General features: G+C 43.2%; 1 protein-coding gene across 7 annotated transcripts in view; it reads right to left on the bottom strand.

Annotated features, from left to right (window-relative positions):
* LOC126365983 (lipopolysaccharide-induced tumor necrosis factor-alpha factor homolog) overlaps nucleotides 1–27,422 on the bottom strand; it is a 75,267-nt gene that overhangs the window by 2,285 nt on the left and 45,560 nt on the right. For 5 of the 7 annotated variants that reach the window (XR_007566291.1, XR_007566290.1, XR_007566292.1 and 2 more), the window contains 2 exons: nucleotides 22,410–22,555; nucleotides 20,822–20,966 (listed from right to left, as the gene is read on the bottom strand). Coding sequence is in view for 3 of the 7 variants with exons in the window: in XM_050008814.1 (XP_049864771.1) it covers nucleotides 20,822–20,966; nucleotides 22,410–22,554 (290 nt within the window). In the remaining 4 variants the exon portion in view is untranslated. Of the gene's footprint in view, nucleotides 1–20,821; nucleotides 20,967–22,409; nucleotides 22,556–22,732; nucleotides 22,831–27,422 lie in introns of those variants that run through there. The other 2 variants (XR_007566289.1, XM_050008804.1) reach the window with 2 other exon arrangements.

Raw genomic sequence — 27,422 nt, forward strand, 5'->3', positions numbered from 1 at the left:
GGAGTGTACTCTATTTATTTTGAAACATTTTATTTACGGATGGAGTATATTTATCACACTGACGCAAAACACTCGCCCTGATGTTCTTGGTGTCATATACAGTCTGCAGATCTGTAACCTACTTCTAAATAACGGTCATAAGACACATAAACAACGCCTAATTTACCGAAGTAATCTCAGCACAGACATTCAAACTACTGCTAAATAATGCAGTACACTAATGTGTAGAAACGAAATCAACTCGTGAACTGTCCAAATAATGCATAGCACAGCCTACAGATCCGCTCACAAAATAATGCAACAGACACACAATCAACATGCACAAGCACCCTCCGCCACCCCCAGTACACTAGACCACACAGGAGGCTACAGGCAGCCCCATCAAATTGACGCACCTGTCAGCTGTCAAACCACGCAGAGTTGCCCTCAAGCTTGAGGCGGTGACATCCCTTTCATACTTGATACTTGGGAAATTCCTCTCAAAATGTGTTCACATGGGCACCGTTGCTGACGTGAGCTGGCGGGAGCGCAGACGCAGCAGGGGCGCGCGCGCCGTCAAAGACAGACGCGACGCGCCCAGAAGATGCAGGTGACAGTTATTTCTATTTTCAAGTATACAGTCAGAGTTACACCAATGTCATGGAACTCCAAGGCACGGTCATGCCAGTCACATACGCAAGATGCCTCTGGGCAGCAAGTGTCTTTACGATTGATGACAGAGTAGCACAGAGTGCATCGTTACTAGCTCAACATGAGAGGTGCATCTAACCATGCTTAACTGCCCAGCGTGACTAATGCAATGCCACGAAGTGCGCGCGTGTAGCTACAAACCCTCGCAAGTGCATCTAACAAGGTTCTCAATCTTATACTGATATCACATGACTATGTAAAACTAAGAATCGAGTCGACCTCATGGAAATTGTATAGTGGCCCCGAAATAGTTAACACTCGCTTTCTTGATGGCTTAGATTGTATGCACGGAAATTCTTGCCCTAACAGAAACTGTTTACAAAAATAGCGCACAATAACTTCGAATACAATCTTCCTCGTGGACGTAATGTGGTATACTGTCCATCACGTGTTTCCCTTCCTGCTTTCAACACACACAAACGCTCCCTCTGCTATGTAGAGGCTCCTATATCCCAGCACAAAGGGTGTGAATGAATCGAGCATTATGATTGGCTCTTATCGAATTTACCCGCCGAATTACTGATGCTGCTGGTTTGGAAGCACCATCCACCTTTTTTCCTTCTGCAGACGAGACTTCCAGCGGTTATTTTACACAGATCGTCATATTGCACTGGCAATTAAATCTTACAAACTACCATACATATTGTCAAACAGAGAAAGACTGCTCTCCCACTGAGGAGATGAGCTTGAATATTAGAACGTGAAACATATCTCTGGCCGAGCAATACATCACTGTATACCATGTCGGTGTAGTAATCACACAATTCGTATCCTGCACCAAACAACATCATACCTTTTACAGCATTCATACATATACCACGAAGATGGACAGTACAATATATATACTCCTCTTAGCACTACATATTTTCCCGCAGCCGATGATCACAAATCATCCCCCCCCCCCCCCCCCCCATGTGCGACCAGCACACGCACAGCGGACTGAAGTCGCTCTCAGAACTGTTCTACAAATTCGGGATTGTTTCCCCTCGGCACAAACATGTTACTGTTTTTGCTCCTTGCTTGCTCGATTTTCTATACACATCGCCAAACTCGGGGATTATAAGAACACATGTATTTTTTCGCTTGGTTCACCACAATATTATATCATTTTTGCGGTACTTCTCGATATCAAGCACTAGGCAGCATCCTACCGATCACTAGTGCAACATGATTCCCAAGATATAGACTGGAAATTAGTTCTCTACAAACCCAAAACCTTAGCTAGGTGGGGCACGCTATACACCACTGAATAACAAGAAACTTGTCAGGTCTGCAAAGACATTTATTCGCCAACTCGAAACTAGAGGAAACTGATATTTCCACTGTCGAATACCGATGTTGGTGATGTAGTAGATTCCAAATCATCGCCATAATGTACTAGGTCAAGTAAAATGTTTCTAATGTCTAGAGAACAGGCAGAATGTTGTAGCCTTAGGAACGTGTGTGTTTATGTTATCTCTTGAATACCTTTCAGATACCGATCCTAGACTCTAGAACAATACTTTATAATTGATAGCTTGGTTGATTTACGTAAAAATGCATCGAACTACACCTGTCTGAGGATCCATTGTGCATAAAAATCATTCATTTCCTATTCTTCTTAACCGTCTGCTGCTACATCACAACTCTTTGAAATCTGTTACTATACATCGATAAGGAGTGCTAAGGTCCTCGACATGGGCGCATTTCGATAAATGTCGTGCACTTGGATGGGTTAGGACTCACAAAGCTAGATTCATTCATGAGACGTGGAGTGTAGCGGCCTTCTTGTGAGCGGTTGCATATTAATTTGGTAACGCTGTTGCAGGGCGGGTTGGTCAATGACAGTGAGGATGCTCTGTGACTCTCATACTCGGAGAGATAGATTGTAAATTAAGCACTTTGATCGAGGTGTTAGAAATATGTAGAGTGCTTTCTGGTATACTTTGATGGTTTGTGTGTTCGAGAATTAAAAGTGAATGGGCATACTGAGCAGTCACCTACCTACATTCGCAGTGATACTCGCAAAATAGAGATGGGGCGGTTTAGCTATGATAATGAAACTGATGAAACATGCTGTCACATCACTGGCCGTTGATGAAGTTGCTGTAAAATTGCTAAGATTGTTTGAGCTGTCAGTTGTGTTGCTTATTATTACAGTACAGTGGTGGTGTCTTTTCCATCCCATCCGTGCATTGGTGCGCTGTTTGTTACCACATAATGATTGACTGACAATGCTTGTTTGAGTTGGGGTTGAGTTTTGTGGATGGGTGACAATTTCTGGGGGTTGCTATCAGCGAAACAGAGAGAAGTTTGCCTAGCGACCCACAGGTGCAGTTAAAAGATTGTCACTTTTATACTGACGTCTCACGTCTATGTAAATCTCCCTCTGGACATCCTATAGAAATCTGCTGCAATGCATTCAGAAAATGTTTACGAAAATGTCCCTGAATAACAGAATGCGTCCTTCTTTGTAATCCTAATGGGACAGCCCATCCGTCACATGTTACTCTTCCTGGAACTTGTAAAGCCCTGCTTTCAGCATACGTCTCAGAAACGGTAAACATTCGCTCCTATTCTCACCGCCAAAAGCCTTCATCACATCTGTGCATGCTTGCGAAAACACCGTTAATCAAAAAAGCATGATTGTTATTTGGAAAGAGAGCACTGTCTAAGCACAGACGGAAAAAACCAGAACAATTACGCAAACAGAATTCAAAGCACTGTCCTACAGAAGAAAAAAAAATAGCTGGAATTTTCGGTGTCCTACAGCTGCTCGTCTGGAGATGTCCTAATGCGGATGAGGGACAGCAGCCCACCATAGATGGAAAGTCTGTTTCAACTTGTTTTAGAACACTTGTACAAAGAAGACATCACGTTACTCTCAAAATGTTCCATAGATACTATTCCCCCATCTTGTTCTAACCAGCCTGTAGAGGCTCCGATGGCTTTGCATAAAGGAAGTGTAGCGAACAAATGGAATATTCTGATTGACTCTTACTGAATTTACCCAACAAATTGCTGTTGCTACCGGTATGGGAGCACTGTCTGTAGTTTTCTTTCTCGAGACAAGACTTTCAGCAGCAAAACTATTTTGTGCTGATCACCATATGGCACTGGCAGTTGAAGCCTGCAAAAGTGATCTGCAGATCATTAAATTTAGAAAGACACTTCCTCAATTACACTGCTCTGCTATTGTCATTTTTTCCCAGAAAAGCATCAGAGCCAGCAGTCAACTCGTGTGTACCACTATTACCTCAAAATACATACAGCAGAATGCTGCCAAAACGAAAAAAATGACTCTCTCTCTCGTTCCCGGTGCTTCCATGTCAACGTTTTCCCGTTTTCCTTTTCCTGTCGCATGTACAAGAGTTGTTCTGCGCCAACAGAAAGTCATGCAAGTACTTCCTCAACTACCCGCATTTTAATGTGTTTTTCGTCAATTTACGCATATTTGCCGTACTTTTTCGTAATTCTGTCGATTTTATGTCACTTCTAACCACGCGATCGTGACATCATTTTTCGTTCCGACGGAAAATACATACCATCAGGCTTATGATGTATGTGTGTTCCGACCTGTGCAAAGGAAATGGATATACCCTGTCGAAAGGGAAGGTATGGACTTGACGTGGAATACTGCGATAGCCGAAAGGGAATGAAAGATTTTGTTTTTCCACTTGGATAATTATGTCAAGTCATATGACTGGTACAGATATTTCCGTTTCCAGAGCCACAGTCGTCTAGAGGGGATATTTCCAATACTTCACGCGTTGTTGAAAGTCATCCGATTGAGACTGCAATCGCAATACTTAATTGTAAGTACAGCGATCAAATATCCACTACTGGTCATTGAAATTGCTACACCATGAAAAATGCAGATGATAAACGGGTCTTAATTGGACAACTATATTCTACTAGAACTGACATATGATTACACTTTCACGCAATTTGGGTGCATACATCCTGAGAAATCAGTACCCACAACAACCACCTCTGACCGTAATAACGGCTTGATACTCTTGGGCATTAAGTCAAACATACCTTGGATGGCGTGTACAGGTACAGCTACCCTTGCAGCTTCAACACAACACCACAGTTCATCAAGACTAGTGACTGGCGTATTGTGATGAGCCAGTTGCTCGGCCACCATTGACCAGACATTTTCAATTGGTAAGAGATCTGGAGAATGTGCTGGCCAGGGCAGCAGTAGAACATTTTCTGTAAGCAGAAAGGCCCGTACAGGACCTGCAACATGCAGTCGTGCATTATCGTGCTGAAATGTAGGGTTTCGCAGGCATTGAATAAAAGGTAGAGCCATGGGTCTTAACACATCTGAAATGTAACGTCCACTGTTCAAAGTGCCGTCGGTGCGAACAAGAGGTGACCGAGACGTGTAACCAATGGCACCCCATACCATCACCCCGCGAGATACGCCGGTATGGCGATGACGAATACACGCTTCCAATGTACGTTCACCGCAATGTCGCCAAACACGGAGGCGACCATCATGACGCTGTAAACAGAACCTGAATTCATCCGAAAAAATGACGTTTTACCATTTATGCCCCCAGGTTCATTATTGAGTACACCATCGCAGGCGCTCCTGTCTGTGATGCAGCGTCAAAGGTAACCGCAGCCATGGTCTCTGAGCTGATAGTGCATGCTGCTGCCAACGTCGTCGAACTGTTCGTGCAGATGATTGTTGTCTTGCAAATGTCCCTATCTGTTGACTCAAGGATCGAGACGTGGCTGCACGATCCGTTACAGCCACGCGGATAAGATGCCTGTCATCTCGACTGCTAGTGATACTAGGCCGTTTGGATCCAGCACGGCGTTTTCTATTACACTCCTAAACCCACCGATTCCATATTCTGCCAGCAGTCATTGGATCTCGACCAACGCGAGCAGCAATGTCGCGATACGGTAAACCGCAATCGCGATACGCTACAGTCCGACCTTTATCAAAGTCGGAAACGTGATGGTACGCATTTCTCCTCCTTACACGAGGCGTCACAACAACGTTTCACCAGGCAACGCCGGTCAACTGCTGTTTCTGTATGAGAAATCGTTTGGAAACTTTACTCATGTCAGCACGTTGTGTGAATGCTCTGAAAAGCTAATCATTTGCTTATCACAGCATCTTCTTCCTGTCGGTTAAATTCGCGTCTGTAGCACGTCATCTTCGTGGTATAGCAATTTTAATGGCCAGTAGTGTTTATTTCGTCAGTTTCCTAGGACGATTCTGTCTGGGGGTGTTAGGCACGCAGCGGCGGTGGCTGTGGCGATAACGAATCACGTTTCTGGCTTACGGCAGGAGCAGGCCAAATGGAGAGGGCGAGTGGGGTACAGGAATGTAGCTGACCTAACCATGTCGCCCTCTAGACGGCTGAATAACGAATTCATACTCAGTTTGTGTTGGAGAGCCTTCGCTGTTGCGTGTGCACTCTATGGAAATTTTAGAAGATTCAGTATGGACGTCTGTTTGCTCTGGAGCATTATTCCCTCCTATGTAAATTGCCCAGCTGGCTGCTACTGCACATTTCCCGTCTTTATTTGGCTGAAAAACATCAACTGTGGTGTGTGTTGTGTGCATCTAGCAGGTGAAGGACGGGTGAAAGACAAGTTTGCTGGTTCTATAGGCATGTGAAACACCTTTGTTGACTTTGTACATTATGAGGATGGCTTGGAATTTGTTATATCACCGTCATCGGTATTTGTGAGAGGTATTATTAGTTTTCACAATTTTTTTTCAAGTTTTCACGTAAAGCTCTTAGAAGAGGAGACATGTTCTCGTTCTCCATGTCTTACAACAGGTCCCTCCTTGCTACACCTCGTAAGGTTTCAGGTTTCTAGAGAAATAATTTGCAGTCTGTAACTTCGGAATTATACTGTGAAAGCGATACTGCTGTGCAAGTGATATTTCTGTGTGCTAGATATCGAGAAGTATCGCTTAAATGGTATGATATTGTGGTAAACTACATGTAAATACATATGTTCTTATAATCCCAGGGTCTGGAGATGGGTATAAAAAGTAAGCAAGTAAGCAGGTGGGGGTCAGAAAAAGTAACGCCTTTGTGCCAACGAGAATTGACCCACCTTTTGTACAACAGTTCGGAGAGTAACCTTGGTCTGCTAAGGGTGCTCTGGTCATGCATTGGACATGTGTCTGTTTGGGGGGCAGTTGACTTGGGACCGTTGGCTGCACTGGATGACCATCCAACCTCGCGGGAAATATATACTGCTGCGAAGAGTATATATGGTTCTTGTGCTTACGCTGTCTGACTTCATGGTATATATACGACTGGCTGTAGGTCGATAGCTATAAGCAGGATGCAGAAATGGTGATTTGGTATGGAGCTAGATAAGAGTTGTGTCCGTACTAGGCACTTCAGTCCGGAACCCTGCGACTGCTACAGTCGCAGGTTCGAATCCTGCCTCGGGCATGGATGTGTGTAATGTCTTTAGGTTAGTCGGGTTTAAGCAGTTCTAAGTCCTAGGGGACTGATGACGTCAGAAGTACCATAGTGCTCAGAGCCATTTGAACCTTTTTTTTGTGTACTGCATCGATATTACATGTGGTGATACCGCTAGGTTGGAGATCAGCTACAAGCTGAAATATTCAAGCTTTCCTCGGCAGTAGCAGAGTAGTGTAATTGACGAAGTGTCTTTCCATATTTAATGATCTGTAGACCACTTTTGCAGCCTTTAACTGTCAGTGCAATATGGCGATCAGCACAAAATAGTTTTGCTGCTGAAAGTCTTGTCTCAAGAAATATAAAAAAAATGCAGACAGTGCTCCCATACTGGCAGCAGCAGCAGTAGCAGCAGTTTGGTGGGTAAATTCAGTAATAGTCTATCATTATGATCCATTAGTTCACAAGACATTCTTTGTGCTGGAACAAAGGATCTTTCAGAGATTGATTCTACAAGATTGGGGAAGATGCCCATGGAAAGTTCTGAGACTAACCAGATATCTTCTTTGTTCAAGTGTTCAATGACACGTTGAAACAGATTATCCATCTCTGGTGGGATGCTGTCCCTCGCCTGCCACTGTGGCATTAGGACATCTCCAGACCGGCACCTGTAGGACACCAAAAATTCCAACTTTTTTTTTTACGCATGCTGTTTGCATTATTGTCCCGATTTTTTTGTCTGTGCCTAGAGAGAGCTCTCTTTCCAAATAACAAGAATGCTTTTATGATTAACGGCGTTTTCACAAGTATACACAGACATAATGAAGTGTTTTACAGGTAAAAACAGGAGCGAACGTTTACCGTTTCTGAGATATATGTTGAAAGCAGCACTTTACAATTTAAAAGTTCAAATGGCCCTGAGCACTATGGGACTTAAAAGCTGAGGTCGTCAGTCCCCTTGCACTTACAACTACTTAAACCTATGGAACCTAAGGATATCACACACATCCATGCCCTAGGCAGGATTCGAACCTGCGACCGTAGCAGTCGCGCGCTTGCGGACTGAGCGCCTAGAACCGCTAGACCACCGCGGCCGGCCTCTAGGCAAACATTCCGCTTGGCAATTAGACTGGCGCTGGACCCACAGGTAAAAAGGCGATGTGCCAGCACACCAGTGACAGTGGCTAGGTAAACACATGCATGCCCAGAGGCGTTTCGCACATGGGACATGTTGGACCGGCACGCGCCCCCGACACATCTGGTCATCATTTCGCGAAGGACTCGAGTCCAGGAAGTGAGGCGTTTTCACAACGAACAATGGCTAGGGTAAACCAACCACTACCAGAATTTCCAGTAGCGACATCCAGAGTAAAATTAACCCTGCAGCCTCGGAAGAATATAGGTCCATTTAAGATTACTGCTTGAGCTATTCCGTTGCCTCCAAGTTTATTGTCGAGGCTTATAATATGTTTGTAGACTGGCATGCGGTGGCGGCGTTGACGATACACACGTCGACGAGGCATAGTGGTTCAATGCTGTTGCAGACAGAGCTCCCAGCGGAATGGTTCCGCTGGCGTGCACTGCCCGCTTGTATAGAGTGAGTGGGTGACCCTGATTACGTAACGCGCTGATAACGGACTTAGACTCTGCAGGCAGCAGCAGGCGGGAGTTATCCCGTGAGTCACTCGCTAGGCGCTCAGCGGGCAGAGCAGCACTATGTTTTAGAATTTTTTCAAACTTTTGCATCCTTGAGCCCCCTTTTCTGGATGTACGTCCAGCGGTTACAGACGTCAAGGATCACACTTTATTAATATAGTACAAAGCAATGTCTACAGTTACTGTTACATTCTCAGCAAGTACACCAAGCACTACAGCGCGCGTTCGGTATAACACCAGTCGGCTGCTGCCTGCAGAGTAAGTCCGTTATCAGCGCGTTACGCAATCAAGGACCCATGTAGGGAATAGATCCTTATTACATTTTTATATGCAATGAGCGTTAGTGCAATGCATTATTTCGGCTGTTTAATCGTTGTTAACGTGTTTGCAGAGCGTTACGCATGCATTATTTTGCCAGTTTTACGCGTAGTGAACGTGTCTGTACATCAGCGTCCCCAAATTGTATAAATAAACAATGCATGCAAAATTCAGCAGTCCAGCATAGACAGTCCTTTTCCCACCAATTCCTAGGAAGAGATGGTCGTTGGATGACTTAGGTTAGTGGAGGTAGCCCAACTGACCTTTTTACCCGCCGTTATTTCACGTCAAAATTTTCCCACCATTTTCTTGGCGAGTTGAGGGGTGGGGAGGAGGGACTTAGGTTAGTGGAGAGAGCCCAGTTGACCTATTGTCCCGCGAATATTTGAACTTATCGCCATTACGACGTTGCTGCATCTATCACTGCCATCTTGGATCCACCATCTTGAATAAATTTGGCAACAATGTCACGTACTTCGTCATACTACTTTCGGCTGATTCATTATGCTCTGAGGAACATTCATAAGGGCATCTATGGATCCAATGGAGCTCATGCAAGGCACCATGATGGCCAAAGACTTTCGAAAACTGTTTGCAGACTACGTACACCTCCTCCTCTGGATCACATTTGCCAAAGGCAGTGACATTTTTCAGCAAGATAATGCGTTATGTCACAAGATCAGGAGTGTGATGGAGTGGTTCGAGGAATGCATTGGAGAGTTTCAATAGATGTTCTGACCCCTCCAAATCACCCGAATTGAACCGGATCAAATACGAACACATACGAAAGGCGATTGAACGTGGTATGAGATCTTATCGCCCCCTCAGAGGGGGCGTTTTGCGTGCAGATGTGCACCCAGTTCTCTCCAAGGCCTCATTTCTTCCATGCCATGAAGTGACGCTGCTGTTATCCATTCAAAAGTTGGACATAATGGTTATTATGTACGTTGTCATAATGTTCTGGTTGACCAGTGCATGTGCAAATGTGCATCAACGTCTTTTCCCAATTTTTTGTTAAACGAAATAAGGTACATACAGGTAATTACAAACATATATACCATTTAGCAGGTCTTTGGAAGAATAATACTTTGTTGAAAAACCTGAGTTTGTCTGGCCCTGGATGATAGTTCCCAGTAAAGAGACATGCCTGGGAGGGTGACAAATGAAGGGAATCAACGTCTTGTATGGCGGAAGGAGGTGATAATCCCAAAGGCAGATAAGAGGCTTTAACTTCAGACTGAAACTGAAACTAAAATCCATACATTGTATCTAGTGTCGAGGCTGTGACAGGAACAAACGTGATGTGTCTGTGTTTCAGAAGAGTCCCAGAAGAGTCAGAGATGTTCACCTTTGCAAGACTGACCTCTATATATCCTATAGAGCACACTACCTCAGTTGTAATCCCACTACTGCAACTGTAGTAGCTCAATTAATGCTTTGATTTTGGAAGGAGCCATGGAGTACATAATGAACAGTAATTTACCCCAAGGGTACTTAATCCTGCATAGACTCTGGGTGGCACAAACAGGCTGTCTTATTCTAGGGAGCCAGCCTCACCATGATAGAGAGAGACTGAATTCCCGAGTAGCACTGCATCCAGAATGAATCAGATGTTAGAGATAAGCCCAAAAAGGGATCTTTAAATTAAAAACCATTTACATACCATGACGAAGGCTAGCAAACTAAAACAAGTCCCTGATATAACACTTAAAATTTACAGGCCTACATCACATATAAGATGGCCCTCATCCAGTTCCACAAGACAAAAAATAATATGAAATTGAACAGAAGTTGTGAACAATAGCAAGTGCTTTCAAATTGCATTAATGTCATGATTTTCAAGCAGGATAAAAATCCAAGTTAACAGCACAACACACACACACACACACACACACACACACACACACACACACACACACACCAATCACAAATAAGGATAAGGGAGAATTTCCTACAAAAGTAATACTGCAGTCTTCATGGATAAATAGGAATACATCAATAACAAAAAGAGCTATTACAAAAAAAGTACTGGAGAATGAAAATCTAATTGAAATTTTAAAACAAGTATGAAAAACATATTGAAAGATGTCAAAAAACATACAATAACCCGAAAAAACTTTGTACAAAAGGTCCACGAGCACCAGTGCTGACAACCAGCCAGAAAATACGTAGGGATGATATTCGTTTCGCATTACAGAATTTGACAAATAAACTAACTACAAAACTAAATAACATATACCACCCTGGTATATGTTGGACAATATACACTCCTGGAAATGGAAAAAAGAACACATTGACACCGGTGTGTCAGACCCACCATACTTGCTCCGGACATTGCGAGAGGGCTGTACAAGCAATGATCACACGCACGGCACAGCGGACACACCAGGAACCACGGTGTTGGCCGTCGAATGGAGCTAGCTGCGCAGCATTTGTGCACCGCCGCCGTCAGTGTCAGCCAGTTTGCCGTGGCATACGGAGCTCCATCGCAGTCTTTAACACTGGTAGCATGCCGCGACAGCGTGGACGTGAACCGTATGTGCAGTTGACGGACTTTGAGCGAGGGCGTATAGTGGGCATGCGGGAGGCCGGGTGGACGTACCGCCGAATTGCTCAACACGTGGGGCGTGAGGTCTCCACAGTACATCGATGTTGTCGCCAGTGGTCGGCGGAAGGTGCACGTGCCCGTCGACCTGGGACCGGACTGCAGCGACGCACGGATGCACGCCAAGACCGTAGGATCCTACGCAGTGCCGTAGGGGACCGCACCGCCACTTCCCAGCAAATTAGGGACACTGTTGCTTCTGGGGTATCGGCGAGGACCATTCGCAACCGTCTCCATGAAGCTGGCCTACGGTCCCGCACACCGTTAGGCCGTCTTCCGCTCACGCCCCAACATCGTGCAGCCCGCCTCCAGTGGTGTCGCGACAGGCGTGAATGGAGGGACGAATGGAGACGTGTCGACTTCAGCGATGACAGTCGCTTCTGCCTTGGTGCCAATGATGGTCGTATGCGTGTTTGGCGCCGTGCAGGTGAGCGCCACAATCGGGACTGCATACGACCGAGGCACACAGGGCCAACACCCGGCATCATGGTGTGGGGAGCGATCTCCTACACTGGCCGTACACCTCTGGTGATCGTCGAGGGGACACTGAATAGTGCACGGTACATCCAAACCGTCATCGAACCCATCGTTCTACCATTCCTAGACCGGCAAGGGAACTTGCTGTTCCAACAGGACAATGCACGTCCGCACGTATCCCGTGCCACCCAACGTGCTCTAGAAGGTGTAAGTCAACTACCCTGGCCAGCAAGATCTCCGGATCTGTCCCCCATTGAACGTGTTTGGGACTGGATGAAGCGTCGTCTCACGCGGTCTGCACGTCCAGCGCGAACGCTGGTCCAACTGAGGCGCCAGGTGGAAATGGCGTGGCAAGCCATTCCACAGAACTACATCCAGCATCTCTACGATCGTCTCCATGGGAGAATAGCACCCTGGATTGCTGCGAAAGGTGGATATACACTGTACTAGTGCCGACATTGTGCATGCTCTGTTGCCTGTGTTTATGTGCCTGTGGTTCTGTCAGTGTGATCATGTGATGTATCTGACCCCAGGAATGTGTCAATAAAGTTCCCTTTCCTGGGACAATGAATTCACGGTGTTCTTATTTCAATTTCCAGGAGTGTAGTTCCTTGACCTCAAAATTACAAAATATAACAGCAGACACAGCTTCATAAAGGATGCAAACTCGGCAGAATACCTCTGAGCAAAAAGAAGAATCAAGAACAACTAATAATATTCATCAACATAACACAAAACAATAGATACAACAGAAACATAGTAGACAAAGTATGTAAATCCATTAAAAGGGAAGTACAGACAGAAGACAGCAGAACTGAAAACAGTACAGATATGGCAACACATAACAATAACAGAATGCACTTTCACACCAGAAAACAGGTCCCTCAACACAAAAGGCACATAACACAACCGTCTCACTGTGAAGATTAGTAACATCTTCAAAAAAAATTAAATTAACCAACTTTAGAGATAAATATATCAATACAAAAGAAAGTAAACACTGTGAAAATAGAGAAAGATAAATTCAACTGTTCATAACTATATGCATTAATATGTAACAGCTGCAACTCTAAATATATTGGGCTGCACAAAGAACATACAAGGGCACTGAAGCCAAATGCAGCCTCTCCCCATATTCAGAGCATCTAATAAAGGAAAATAACCAACACACTGGGATAAAAGAGTCATGGCAATCTTATGGTATATGAGAGAGAGAGAGAGAGAGAGAGAGAGAGAGAGAGAGAGAGAGAGAGAGAGAGAGAGAGAGAGAGAGAGAGAGCATGAAGGACAATAAATTGAGGCATGAATGGGAGATAAACAAATGTAACTATAAAAAACATAGCCATAGAGTTGCAAACAGCAATAGATCAAATTGGGCTACTCAGACTCACTACAGATCTCATATCAAAAATGTATATGTAAATTATTTTCTTTGTATTATAGACCACTGAAGACGCAAAGCATGAATAGCTGAAAAATGATTGGTACACACAAACAGAATTTTTCATATCGAAATGGCAAAGCGTGAAAGACCTGGACAGCATAAAGGAGTATGAAATCGGTGTCCCGACATTGCCAGAAACAAGATTCAAGGATGGGAACACACTGGAGTCAGAAAAATGTACAATATTAAAGGTAACACTATATTATAGGGTTAAGCAACAGGCTTTTATATCTGGCACAGCACTTTTGGTATACATATACAGCTTGGCTAATGTTACTGAGTGGGAGGGTGAGACGGAGATGACGATGAAGACAGGAGACAATACTGATACAGAGGCAACTGCAAATGCACCCACAAACAATAAAAGCAGAACAGACAAAGCGGAAATGAACCAATTCTGGAACACGCTGGATTATGTAGTGACACAAGGAGATAAAAGAGCAGTAACTGTTCTCTTGGGTGATTTCAGTAAACACAGAGAAGAGGTTCAGAGGCCCTGAAGTAGAATACATGACGCAGTGGAAGTCAGGGTAGTAGGTCTGTGCAAGAGGCTCATGATGTGTGTGATTCTTGAGCAGAGTATTCACTATTAGTAGCTGAAATTTATTGCAGAACTCTCTTAGTATTTCTCCTCTCTCAATCTTGCGAGCAAGCCCATGTCCTCCCGTAAACCTTTCTTCTACTCCTTCCCTTACAACCGCATTCCAGTCCCCTGTGACGATTAGATTTTCATCTCCCTTTACCTACTGAATTACCCATTCAATATCGTCATACACATTCTCTACCTCCTCATCCTCCGCTCGAACTTTTGTTGTTGGTGTTGGTTCGCTATCGATTCTGATAAGAAGAACCATATCACTGAACTGTTCATGGTAACTCACTCTCTGTCCTATCTTCCTATTCATACCGAATCCTACTTTCGTTATACCATTTTGAGCTATTGTTGTTTTTACCTCATACTCATCTGCACAGGAATCCTTGTCTTCTTTCGATTTAACGTCACTGTCGCCTACTATATCTAGCATTCCCTGTTTCAGATGTTATAGCTTCCCTATCCCGTTCTAACTTCTGACGTTCCATAGCCGACACCTAGATCGTTATCCTTTCGTTGGTTACTCAGTCTTTTTCTTGTGGTCGCCTCCCCCTTGGCAGTTCCCTCCCGGAGAAGCGAAAGGGGGCTATTCCGGAATCTTTTGCCAATGTAAAGATTATCATGACATCTTTCTCAGTTACAGACCACAAGTCCTGCGGATACACATTATGTGTCTTTAATTCAGTGGTTTCCATTGCTTTCTTCATCCTCACGCAGTTGATCATTGCTGATACTTCCACCTGTAGGTGCAGTTTCCTACCCCAAAGATAGCCGAGTGTCCTGAACCTCTGTCTGCCGTCTCTGACAAAGCCGTTGGCGGGATGAGGGTGAATTCTTAAGCCAACACTCTTCTGCCATTACTGATGATTTTTATTCAAAATTTAAGCACAGAGAGTTCGAACACTCGACCAAGCTCATTTTGATTTTTAACGAAAGACTGTATCCATAGACCTCGGGTACCTCATAATGTATCTTGTAACGAACAGACCTGGAATGAGGTAATTTGTTATAAACACATAGAGATAACCTCTCGCTATTCTACAGAGTGTTTCCGGTTATAAAATAGGAAAATGGGAGAAAAATACTTAAAACTGGGGAAACTACGAAAAATATGGGAAAATACACAAAAATGAGAGTACTTACATACATGTCTGGGCCTGGACGTGGCCTCTGGTGGTGTCATGTAATACTGGTATTTACAAATACGGCTGTGTTGTGTCTTATTAAAGTCGTGTTATACTTAATTTCGGCCGTGAGCCATTATCAAGCACATTTCCTGTGTCATGGTTCAAATGGCTCTGAGCACTATGGGACTTAACATCTGAGGTCACCAGTCCTCTAGAACTTAGAACTACTTAAACCTAACTAACCTAAGGACACGACACACATCCATGCCCGAGGCAGGATTCGAACCTGCGACCGTAACAGTCGTGTGGTTCCAGACTGTAGGGCCTAGAACCGCTCGGCCACCGCGGCCGGCCCTGTGTCATGTATCGTGCTCATCACATTCTTTTATCTAACATACATAAAATCAGAAGTCGTACTCCATCGCAACAGGCCCTATATGCAGCAGCCTGACATAAAAGAACGTGACGAGCAATATATGTAATTTAGAAAATGAGCTTGATAATGGCACACGGCCGAAATTACCCACCATCATGAGTTTGATAAAGTACAATACAACGGACAAGGTAGTCTTTTACGTAATTTGTTGTTAACAAATAGATACAGCATGATCCCCTAGCTATGCTGGCCAGCTGCAGAGTAACCCCTATCACACATACGTCCCAGTTACAAAAGATAAAGATGTGGAGGGTATTCATGATCCTCACTGGTCCATAGGGGAGGAGAGGCGGTTGCCGACATTTTTATGTTACGTGATCTTGAATATAAGTAGCACAATTGCCTGAGTGCTTCCTCTGGGTAACCTTGATCAGTTTCCGGTGGTTACCTGCGGGAAAGCGAGTGGAGGAAGCAAGGAGCCTAAATGTGTAACCCGATATTGGATTTCTGGCATGACAACGGATGCGATAAGGTCGTTATCAGGGCCCATGTATACCCTCCTTGCCTACTGTGGGAGACTACAGTACAGAGGAATTGTGAGACTCTTATGAAATTCGCTAAAGATGTGGATATTGCGATAGTGAATAGCTCAGTAGGCAGTAGAGTTGAAGAAAAGTGAACGACTCTAAAAAGAGCAATCACTGATGCTGGGCAGTCTGATATCGGTACAAGAAAGGTAACTGCGAAGAAACCGTAGGTAACGGAAGAAATACTCTAAATGATCGTCGAAAGGAGGAAGTACGAAAATGATCAGGGGAAGATAGGAATATAGCAATATCAATTCCCTAGGAATGAAATAAATAAGAAGTTCAGGGCAGCAAAGGCGAAATAGTTGCAGGGAAAATGTGAAGAAATCGAAAAAGAAATGACCGTTGGGAGGAATGACTCAGCACATAGAAAAGCAAAACAGTCTTCGGTGAAACTAAAAACTAGATCGCTAATGAAATGGGAGTTCCACTGTTAAACGCAAAGGAGAGAGCAGATAGGTGCAAAGAGTACATTAAAGGCCTCGTCTGATAACTGAGATAGGAAAAGAAATTGGACTCGATAAGGAAGACATAGGGCATCCAGTACTAGAATTTAAATTTCTCTTGAAGACATGAGAAAGCAGAATGGACAGCTGACGTCCCATTGTAATTTCTAAAATCATGGGAGGAAATGATAGCCTAACGACGTGATCTGCAGAATATAAGTGACAGACTTTCGGAAAAATATCAGGCACACAATTTCGAACATACCAAGGGCAAATAGACATGCGAACTATCATACAATCAGCTTAACAACTCATGCATTTAAAATGTTGACGAGAAATGTACAGAAAAATGGAAAAGAAAATCGAGGGCCTGTTAGATGATGATTACAATGCCTTTAGTAAAGGTAAAGGCGCCAGAGAGGCAGTGGAGTAAAAATGAAGAAGAATTACAAGAAATATTGAATGGAATGAACAGTCTAATGAGTACAAAATGTGGATGGAGGGTAAATCAAAGAAAGACGAAAATAATGAGGAGTTGAGAAACGAGAACAGTGATAAACGTAAGACCAAAATTAGTGATCGTGAAGTTGACGAAAGTGGGGAATTATTCTACCTTGGAAGCAAAACAGGCCATTACGGACGAAGCGAGGATGACATAAAAAGCAGACTAGAACAGGCAAAGAGTGCATTTATGGACAAGAGAACTTCACTGGTATCAAACATAGGTCATAGTTTTAGGAAGAAATTTCTGTGCATCTATGGTTGGAGCAGAGAATTTTATGGTAGTGAATCATGGACAGTGGGAAACGAGAGAATCGACGCGTTTGAGATGTGGTGCTCCAGAAGATGATTGAAAATCAGGTGAACTTACATGATAAGGAATGAAGTGGTTCTCCGCAGAATCGTCGAAGAAAGGAACTGAGCCGTGGTAAAAGTTGCTGTTTTGAAGAGAGCGCCGCAGCGCGTTGTGTGAAGCAGTCGCCCTCTATTCCTGGCGGTGGCGCCGCTGTGGCAATCGAAGCTTTGGTGTCTCCCTCTGGTGGGAAAGGGGAAAGGTTGCCTGTTCACATGCATTTAAGGGGCGCTATGAGCTCGCCAGTTGGTCAGTCTGGTTGTGTCTGGATTCAGTCTGGGTGAGTGTCTCGTCCCCAGCTTGCTATTCTGTGTCTCGTCCGAATTTGTGGCGCAGTGAGAGAACTCAACAAGTCGTCGCCCGGTCGGGGGCTTAGTTCCTGCATCTGAGTCTGCCACCAGTCTGCTCGAGTTGCTCAGGCAGCGATCATTGGCCGTTGGATAGATCGGTTGGTCGGTCGCGCACTGGGACACAAGATGAGTTGTCCGCCTTGAGCGTCGGCGCATGTGAGGTCGCCACGTAAGTCCAGTGGGCCGTATAGCGAGGGGTAGTGGCTTCGCGGCCGACACGAGAGCAACAGGAGTCAACCTACGACATCGGTCTGGCCGGTGCGAGCTGCGACGCCGTGAGACGGGAGATCGGCGCGCCTTCCTGCGTCAGTTGAAGCGGCTGGCAGCGGACGGTTCGGGAGAGCGTTTTGGGAGTGCTGCGCCAGGTCTTCGCCAGAAATCGCAGTTTGTTAGAAGTTAAGTGATTGGTGATATGTTGTTTCATTTACTTGTTAAATTCAATTTGTTTTCTTGGTGAGGTCACCAGCCTCTTTGCTTTGGGGTCGTCCCACCATTCTTCTCCGTTTGCCCACCCGTGGGAAGGTGGTTATTTATGAATTGAGTGGTTCGTTTTTTCCCTTGAAGAGTAGGGGCGGGTTAGAGCAACCTGCGGTTCGATTTGTTCGGTAATCTCCCTATCAATCTGCCGTACGTTAATAGCTGCTTCTGCCATGTTTGTCGGATTCGGTGTGTTAGCAAATTTATTGCTTTAAGTGTAACGGCCTAATTTCTGAAATATACTTTATCTTGGCTATCATCTTGAGAGGCGGTATATGTGTACTGTAGAGCATGTTTGGCTAACCTTTGTAAGTAGGCTGTTTAGGTTTTTTTATTGGCAACGCCGCCGCCACGTAGGGCTCTATATGAAAATCACTGGCTATGCTGTGTGCAGTCTGTGGCTGGTTTGCATTGTTGTCTGCCATTGTAGAGTTGGGCAGTTGGCTGTTAGCGGCGCGTAGCGTTGCGCTGTTGGAGGTGAGCCGCCACTAGTGGTGGACGTGGGGAGAGAGATGGTGGAGTTTTGAAATTTGTAAGACTGGATGTCATGAACTGCAGTATATATTATGACCTTTGATGATGTTAAGGTAAATACAGTGTTTGTTCTCTATTAAAATCTTTCATTTGCTAACTATCCCTATCAGTAGTTAGTGCCTTCCGTAGTTTGAATCTTTTATTTAGCTGGCAGTAGTGGCGCTCGCTGTATTCGAGTAAAGAAGATTTTTGGTGAGGTAAGTGATTTGTGAATGGTATAGGTTAATGTTAGTCAGGGCCATTCTTTTGTAGGGATTATTGAAAGTCAGATTGCGTTGCGCTAAAAATATTGTGTGGCAGTTTAAGCACAGTCATGTATAATTTTTCTGAGGGGACGTTTCACCTTGTATAATTTTATGTAAGATTGCATTTCATGGGCTTTTATTTAAATGGTTATTTTAGTATATAAAGTTGCCAACCTTCCACCGTAAGACTTTTCTTACAAGTTAAAATCAAGTTGCACCTTCGGTGGCAAGTTAATCTTTTAGTTTTAGTGTTTTGTACCATTTCCATCCCTCCTACGGGGTGCATAGTTTGTTTACTTGTGTGAATTGTGAAAACTTTTACTTTAAGGTAATCTGGTGTGTCGCAGATTTGCATCTGCGTAGTCTTTCAGAGGTTCTTGTCAGCGATCGTGACTACGGCCGTGTCAAAATGAAGCGGCAAGGTTCTCAACCCGAAAGCTCATACACTCAAAAAATTATTTATTTCTCCCTCTGAATAAATTTTAAGTTGATGTTTAGGGAGTGCGTTCTGCTTCTAATTTTAAATCAGTTTCTTAAAAAAAGTTTTTAGGGATAAAATTCCCATTTGTTAAAAGCAATTTCATTTTGATTTCATCAGTTACTCCCTGGCAACTACTTCCACGCTCACATAGTGTGATTAAATGTGTTAATGTTGTTGATGAATCGCTAGTAAATAAAGTAAATTCGTAATAGAAACTTTTGAAAGTAAATTCGCGGTTAAGAAACATATGGAAAACATGGACAAGGAAAAAAGGACAGGTTGATAGGACATGTATTACGGCGGCAGGGAATAATTTCCATGGCACTAGAGAGAACTGTAGAGAGTAAAAACTGTAGAGGTGGCCAGAGTTTGGGATACATCCAGAAAATAGCTGAGGACTCACGGTGCAGGTACTGCTCTGAGATGAAAAGGTTAACGCAGGAGAGGAATTCACAGTGGGTCGCCACTCCTCAGAAAGCTGAGGCTAAAAAAAAAATTATTTTGCACGCTCAAATGAAAGAGGAGTGACTGGATATGCTCGAGTAGTCAACATTGTAGTAGTTATGCACTGCAGTTCATACTTATTTTCTGGAGTTTTTTTATGACGTCCAACGACTCTAAGGCAGCACCTAGCTTTTTAATTAGTATTGCAATGTCTTTGTGTTGTCTGTGCCCTGAGAAAGCAGAAAAAGAGAAGGAGGAAGCCAGTGCCGCAATGTATCGGTTATTTTAGGGTGATGTCAAGGAAACAGGCCGAGCTTAAGATAATGACTATAGTAAAGTATAGGATAGGTTCTATGGCTGTTGCTCGTGATGACGTCATGAGAAACTGGGGAGCAGTTTCAAAATTTGTTACACCAATACGGTCACCAGAAGATATTAAAGTTTTAATTAATGCCATACTAAAGTAAAGTAACAGTAAAAAACATCACGGCAAGAAATAAAGTACTAACGAGAAGCTATTGGTAATTCAGTACAGTTGATCTTGTTGACAGAAACAGATGCAAACTCAGTATTACATTATTCAGTAGGTAGAAGATACGGAATACTCTAGATATAAATGTCGAGAATGGATGTTGAAATGGGAGCGTTTAGATCCAGCATTGCACTTAGGCCATAAATTAACTGAATCACGTTATTTACCTGTTAATGAGAATTAAATCATACTCACGAAATGAGATCGCATAGGATAGAAAGTACGTTTGTCTCGGATGTTGTTTTGACCTCCACGTGTGTCTGGATGGTTTGGTAACACGCTGGACATACGACGGTGCACGACTCAGGCCCCAGCGTCAGTGGGACCTTCATCATGCCGCCTGCACAGGAAATACAGAACAGTCACTCTGTGGTCTTCCAAAACTGACATAAAAGGTAGTCCAAGGACATAGAAAACATAATTTCATCATACACCCATGCTCATAAATTAAGAACAATGCTAATATATGGTCAAAGGAGTGGTGGGCGGTTGGAGGGTTAAACCACCTCGGGGTACAACTATGCGGTGCATCTGACCTGTGGTCGTCGCACGGTGGCGCTGGCAGCGGTCCACATACACAGAGGTGTGTTGGTGCATGTCAGAGTACGTTGCAGCGAGTAAGTGTGCAGGCGTTTTCAGACCTGCTAATGGTGACTGTGTGTTAAAATGGCTCAAAGAACACATATTGATGACGTTTTGACGGGTAGAATACTACGGCGACTGGAGGCTGGTCAAACGTAGCAGGTCGTAGCAAGGGCCCACCGTGTGCCACAAAGAGTGATTTCAAGATTATGGCGACGGTTCCAGCAGACAGTAACCGTGTCCTGGCGCTTCAGTATAGGACGTCCACAGTGTACACCACCACAAGAACACCGATATCTCACCATCAGTGAGCACAGACAGCCATGGAACACTGCAGGTAGCCACTGGAAGCGTTGTCTCAGGACACACAGTCTGCAGACGACTGAACAGACATGGTTTATTTGCCCACGAAAGGCAAAGGTCCCGAAATCGTGTCTCGGTCTAGCACACAGTTTTAAACTGCCAGGAAGTTTAATATCAGCGCACACTCCGCTGCAGAGTGAAAGTTTCATTCTGAAGATTAGTATTAATTGTATAAAGTATCTCATACTATTTCAGCCAATAAAAATAAGATGAAAAGACGCTAGACAGATGCGTAAGAAAGTGAAGAAATGCCAGTTTGAGTTTGTATGCAAATGGTAAACATGATGTCTGGGAATAAAAGTCTACAGCACACGAAGTTCGTCATCTCAGTTACTGCTCACTGAAAGTGAGGGGACCAAGGCTTTGAATTATAAGGGCACAAAATGGTTCAAATGGCTCTGAGCACTATGGGACTCAACATCTGAGGTCATCAATCCCCTAGAACTTAGAACTGCTTAAACCTAACTAACCTAAGGACATCACACACATCCATGCCCGAGGTAGGATTCGAACCTGCGACCGTAGTGGTCGCGCGGTTCCAGACTGAAGCGCCTAGAACCGCTCGGCCACATCGGCCGGCTATAAGGCCACAAATCATCACATAGATGAATCTCGCAACACGTACATTATTCACCAGAGCCGATAGCTTTGAGTGGTAGTCAAAGAATTACAGTTCTTGTGATAATCCAAAGAAATTCAAAACGAAAGATATGCATGACACAGAATTTTTAACATAATGTTACAATTGCATTGGGAATGAGTAATGTGCATCTTCTTACGTTAGGATACCAAACAGACTTGGCCTATTAGCGACAAATACAGAGTAGCTCAGTCGTACCGGGTATTAGAGGATCTTCTGCAGTGACGTTTCCAGTTGGTGCCTCACTGTGTGGCTTTCTAACTGGATCCCCTGCCGCATCATAACCAGTTCCTGCTGTGTCCTTTGATGCTGGCTGTGGCATACTGTCCTCGGATTTTCCCATTCTGAAACAAATGTTTACTTGAATTATGGTATATACGTCTCATGGCACATGGTAACGGCAGAAGTTGGGGCTGCAGAACTTCGTCGAAATACTAGCATAATATGTTTATGATAATAGTAACGTAAGAGATTGTGGGTAGTCACAAATCCTGATCCTCAAATCATAGTAAGAAACAAACCCGAAGTGCGATGCTTGCAGGTCTCTTCCGTATTATGGTACTCTTCACTGCACGTCGTTACGCTGAATGATGTGGAGGCCAGCTTTGTTCTCCCACACCTGCGCACCATATGTTATCCACGATTAGATTATTACACAACGAAAGAGTAGGGTTTTTTTCTACTTCTCCAGTATTAACGTTTTGCCTGTCAGGTTCAATACTGAACAAATATTTGTCAGAAAAAATAGCACTATATGATTAACTACCTCACATCCTAAGAATAGCTTTCACAGCCCCTGTTTCAAATAAATGACATCACTATAGCATTGCATCGTGTATTCGCACACTCGTATCGAAGTAGTCATTTGCACTGTACGTTGGATGCTTCTGGGATCTCAGTTCTTACGTGTAAGCATTTACCCAGTGGCACTCATGTAGATTTCAAATGGTTTAAATGGCTGTGAGCACCATGGGACTCAACATCTGAGGGCACCAGTCCCTTAGAAATTAGAACTACTTAAACCTAACCTAAGAACATCACACACATCCATGCTCGATGCAGGATTCGAACCTGCGACCGTAGCGGTCGCGTCGTTCCAGACTGAAGCGCCTACAACCGCTCGGCCACTCCGGCCGGCCATGTAGATTTGTATCAAAATGCTATAATGTGGTGGCTTATAGACATTTGACTAACTGAATTAATTATATAAATTTTATTTAGCTAAGTTAACGGTTTAAATATATTAAAATTTTTTCACTAAATCGTTTAACATTATGAGGAAAGAAATAAGGTGAAGAAAACCAAGGCGCAGGTATCGGACCAAAGCCAATGAACTGGCGGTTGGTGCACTTGACTACTAGGCTATGGGACTCATGAACGGCTGCTAAAAGATCCTACACACCCCATCTGGATATCTTTAGAGAACTTACGTGCTATTGATTGTGCTGACCCTTTCACTGCTGCGGACGATTTACTTCCATATCTCACTGAATAAAAAAGTTTCGAGTGTTTATCATATTATTTGCGTATTATCATTTGTAAATACCACGTTTCAGTATCTTGAACCGTTTATGAAATGTGACGATTGTTTGACCACATGATTCCCGATGCACAGGGATGCAAATGCACAGTCGACTGTCGAACATGAAGCCCAATAGCTGGAGAACGAAATTAGACATCGTTCTGTTCTCAATTCCATACATTCCATACACAGCAATGTGCAGGCTAAATTCAACCATAAGAAAAGTTTGCACAATGCGTTCGTTTTTATTAAACTTCTAAAGTACCGTTTTCTAAATCAATAATTTTTATCTTTAGGAAAGTACACAAAACAACCTAAATTGCTCTTGATCTGTGAATGTGCAAAGACATCTGTACTCTTCACCAACACCAGCCATGTAAATAAACAATTCTCCACCTGAAGCTAATAGTGTGAACATTCGAATTGCGTAGTGGCAAAATAAACAAGTGACCGAAGCAGAAACTGTTTTATTTGTATTGATCAACAGCCACAGCCCTCATAGTGCCGTCCCTTATGGACGAAATATTTAGCTGTCTAGCATTATCTTGTTTCTTATCCTACAGTATTTCATAGCACCAGAAGTAGTTTCTTTTCCTAATCATAGTACACTATATTGTAGTTTGTGCAGTCAGACATTTTACCAATCAGACATGCTATCTTATGACACACTAGTATTGTGAAGTATTCATGAATTATTATAATCCTCAAACCATGCTGTTTGGTCCTTTGAGCAAACCAATTATCACCATGTTTAATGATAAAATTTAATACAAAACAATTTAGTTTTTTAAGTCAAAATACATTTTTTATAATTCTTTATAGCTCAGCATCCCCCAAATATTGTACTCATTGATCCTCGAATCTTTAAACTTTTTTGAAGGCAGAAATAATAAATAAAGGCATTACGAAAGAAAATCTCTACGAAAACAAACTTTTAAACTTAGGGAACCATTTAACAGAAATTTAATATAATGATGTATGTTGCACAACTACTTTATAAGATGTCATTTAGTCCTAATATAGTAAGACTTTTGTCTTACGAGGGTTTTTGTTGACTTTGTTACACCTTTCACGTTTCGGCGTTAAGACATTTTAAAAGGATCAAATATGTAACGTACAATGTCTTATGGACCAAACAGTATCAAAATTGGATCTGCCCAACAATGTTAAGAGATGTAAATGGAAAGCCTCTATCTGCATGTCACAACATTATAAGAGCGACAAGACGCTGTATCTGTATACGTTGGACAGATTCATGTTTGCTATATGTTGCTCAGTAAGTACTGTGTTACGTATCTAATCCTTTGAGGATGACGTAACACTGGAACGCGTAAGGTGTAACAAAGTTAGTGATAGGTTACACTCACAAGGGAACCTCCCCGTCCCAACCCCCTCAGATTTACTTATAAGTTGGCACAGTGGATAGACTTTGAAAAACTGAACACAGATCAATCGAGAAAAGAGGAAGGAGTTGTGTGGAACTATGAAAAAAAAAGCAAAATATGCAAACTGAGTTGTCCATGCCCAAGATAGGCAACATCATCGATAATATGAGCGCAGGAGCGTCGTGGTCCCGAGGTTAGCGTGAGCAGATGCGGGAACGAGAGGTCCTTGGTTCAAGTGTTCCCTCGAATGAAAATTTTACTTTCTTTATTTTCGCAAAATTATGATCTGTCCGTTCGTTCATTGACGTCTCTGTTTACTGTAATAAGTTTAGTGTCTGTGTTTTGCGACCGCACCGCAAAACCGTGCGATTACTAGACGAAAGGACGTGCCTCTCCAATGGGAACCGAAAACATTTGATCGCAAGGTCATAGGTCAACCGAATCCTCCACAGGAAAACACGTCTCATATATTCTATACGACACTGGTGACAGCATGTGCGTCACATGACAGGAATATGTTGTCGACCCACCTAACTTCTACACTTGGCGAATGGGTAAAAAGATTCTTCTACCTTGCCCGACTTAGGTTTTCACTCCCAAAAAAGTGATGAAAACGTAATAGACGGACAGATAATAATTGTCTGAAAATAAAAATTAAACTTTTGAGTCGAGGGAACACTTGAACCAAGGACCTGACGTTCCGCAGCTGCTCACGCTAACCACGCGACCGCGGCGCTCCTGAGCTCACACTATCCTTGATGTTGCTTATCTTCCACATGGACTACTCAGTTTCTATATTTGTCTTATTTTTTCATAGTTCCACACAACTTCTTCCTGTTTTCTCGATTGATCTGTGTTCCGTTTTTCAATGCCTATCCACTGTGCCAACTTATAACTAAATCTGAGGGGAGTGCGATGGGGAGGTTCCCTTGTCAGAGACGATCTGCGCCATTGTAGCAGCAATCGCCTGGAGCTGGTGTCGAAACCCGCACCACTTATTTGAGCAGGCGAGTAACGACACCCGAGGGTTAATATGGATACCCATTTAAACGAATAGAATAACATGAAAAAAAAAGAAAGTTTTATTCTAGTGCAAAAAATACATGAAAGCGTACATTAACCCTTAAAAATACTACCAAGGGATACCATAAATCTATTTTAAGTACCAAAACTGGTTTTTGACAAATTTTCAAATTTTCAAAATATTAGACTAATACATGCAAAGTTTCCGTAATTATTCCTAATAATAATAATAATAATAATAATAAACGTTATTAATAGCACTGAGTTTCACTTTTCTTCTTCTTTTCTGCTTTCTCTTCAGCTTCCAAATAACTTCTTATGGAGAGGAGGTCAGTTTTACTGTTTTGTCCTTCCGGTATTGGTGATTTTCTTTGTACTTGCCACGAAATCAATCTTTGGAGCACGCATTAGAAGATGTCGTGATACACACAATGGCGGTGGCTTACGAGAAGTTAAATCAGTCGCAACCAATACGTCTGTCATTCCTGAAATCCCAAGACCAGCAACCAATTAATCTTGTGGATATTGAAATTTTTCTGTTGTAGAAGATTGATAAACTTTGTCCTGGAGCACAGTGGCTTGAGGTACGTCATCTTGAAGTGCTACTTCCTCTTGTGGTGTTCCGCCTTGCGGTTCTTTTCTTTTCTTGATCGACCCAGTTTTGGCCTACCTGGTGTACCCGGTTTGACCCATAGCGCAAAACTGAAAAACCTTGGCGTTGGAAAGTTAGCATTCACATTATGATTATCATACAAACATTGAAATACGCTGATAAACTTATTAACAGACTTAATTACTTACCTGCATCTTATAGGCTAATGTTTTTTAGTAAAACACTCCTCCAAGAAATGTCAATATCAAAGAAAATTTCAACAAAAACATTAAAAAAGTCTAGAAGGTAAGCAAACAGAGATCCGCTAATGCCGATTATATACAACTCCATGAAATGGTGGTTGCTAGCAGTTCCGAACGTTATCAGATCAATGGCATAGCTAGTTACAGTGATCTGAAGGTATCTGGTTTGATTCACATACCCCCTTTCATCCCCCTCTCTCCTACTACACTCACTTAATAGGGTAATATCCTGTAAAACCCGATCGAAGAACGCTATAAAATAACCAAGTACATCCACAGGAAGGGGACACAATACGAATCGGTATATGTAAAAGTGCCCTCCAGCAGACCAGTAGTTTCTGAGTTATTTCTTAACTAAGTTTTGTAAATAAAATGAATACCTTCCGATCTTCTTGGGTAGTTATGGCAAACTATGTGTCAACAAAT

Source organism: Schistocerca gregaria, chromosome 1 (genome assembly GCF_023897955.1).
Source record: "Schistocerca gregaria isolate iqSchGreg1 chromosome 1, iqSchGreg1.2, whole genome shotgun sequence".
Taxonomy (NCBI): Eukaryota; Metazoa; Arthropoda; class Insecta; order Orthoptera; family Acrididae; genus Schistocerca; species Schistocerca gregaria.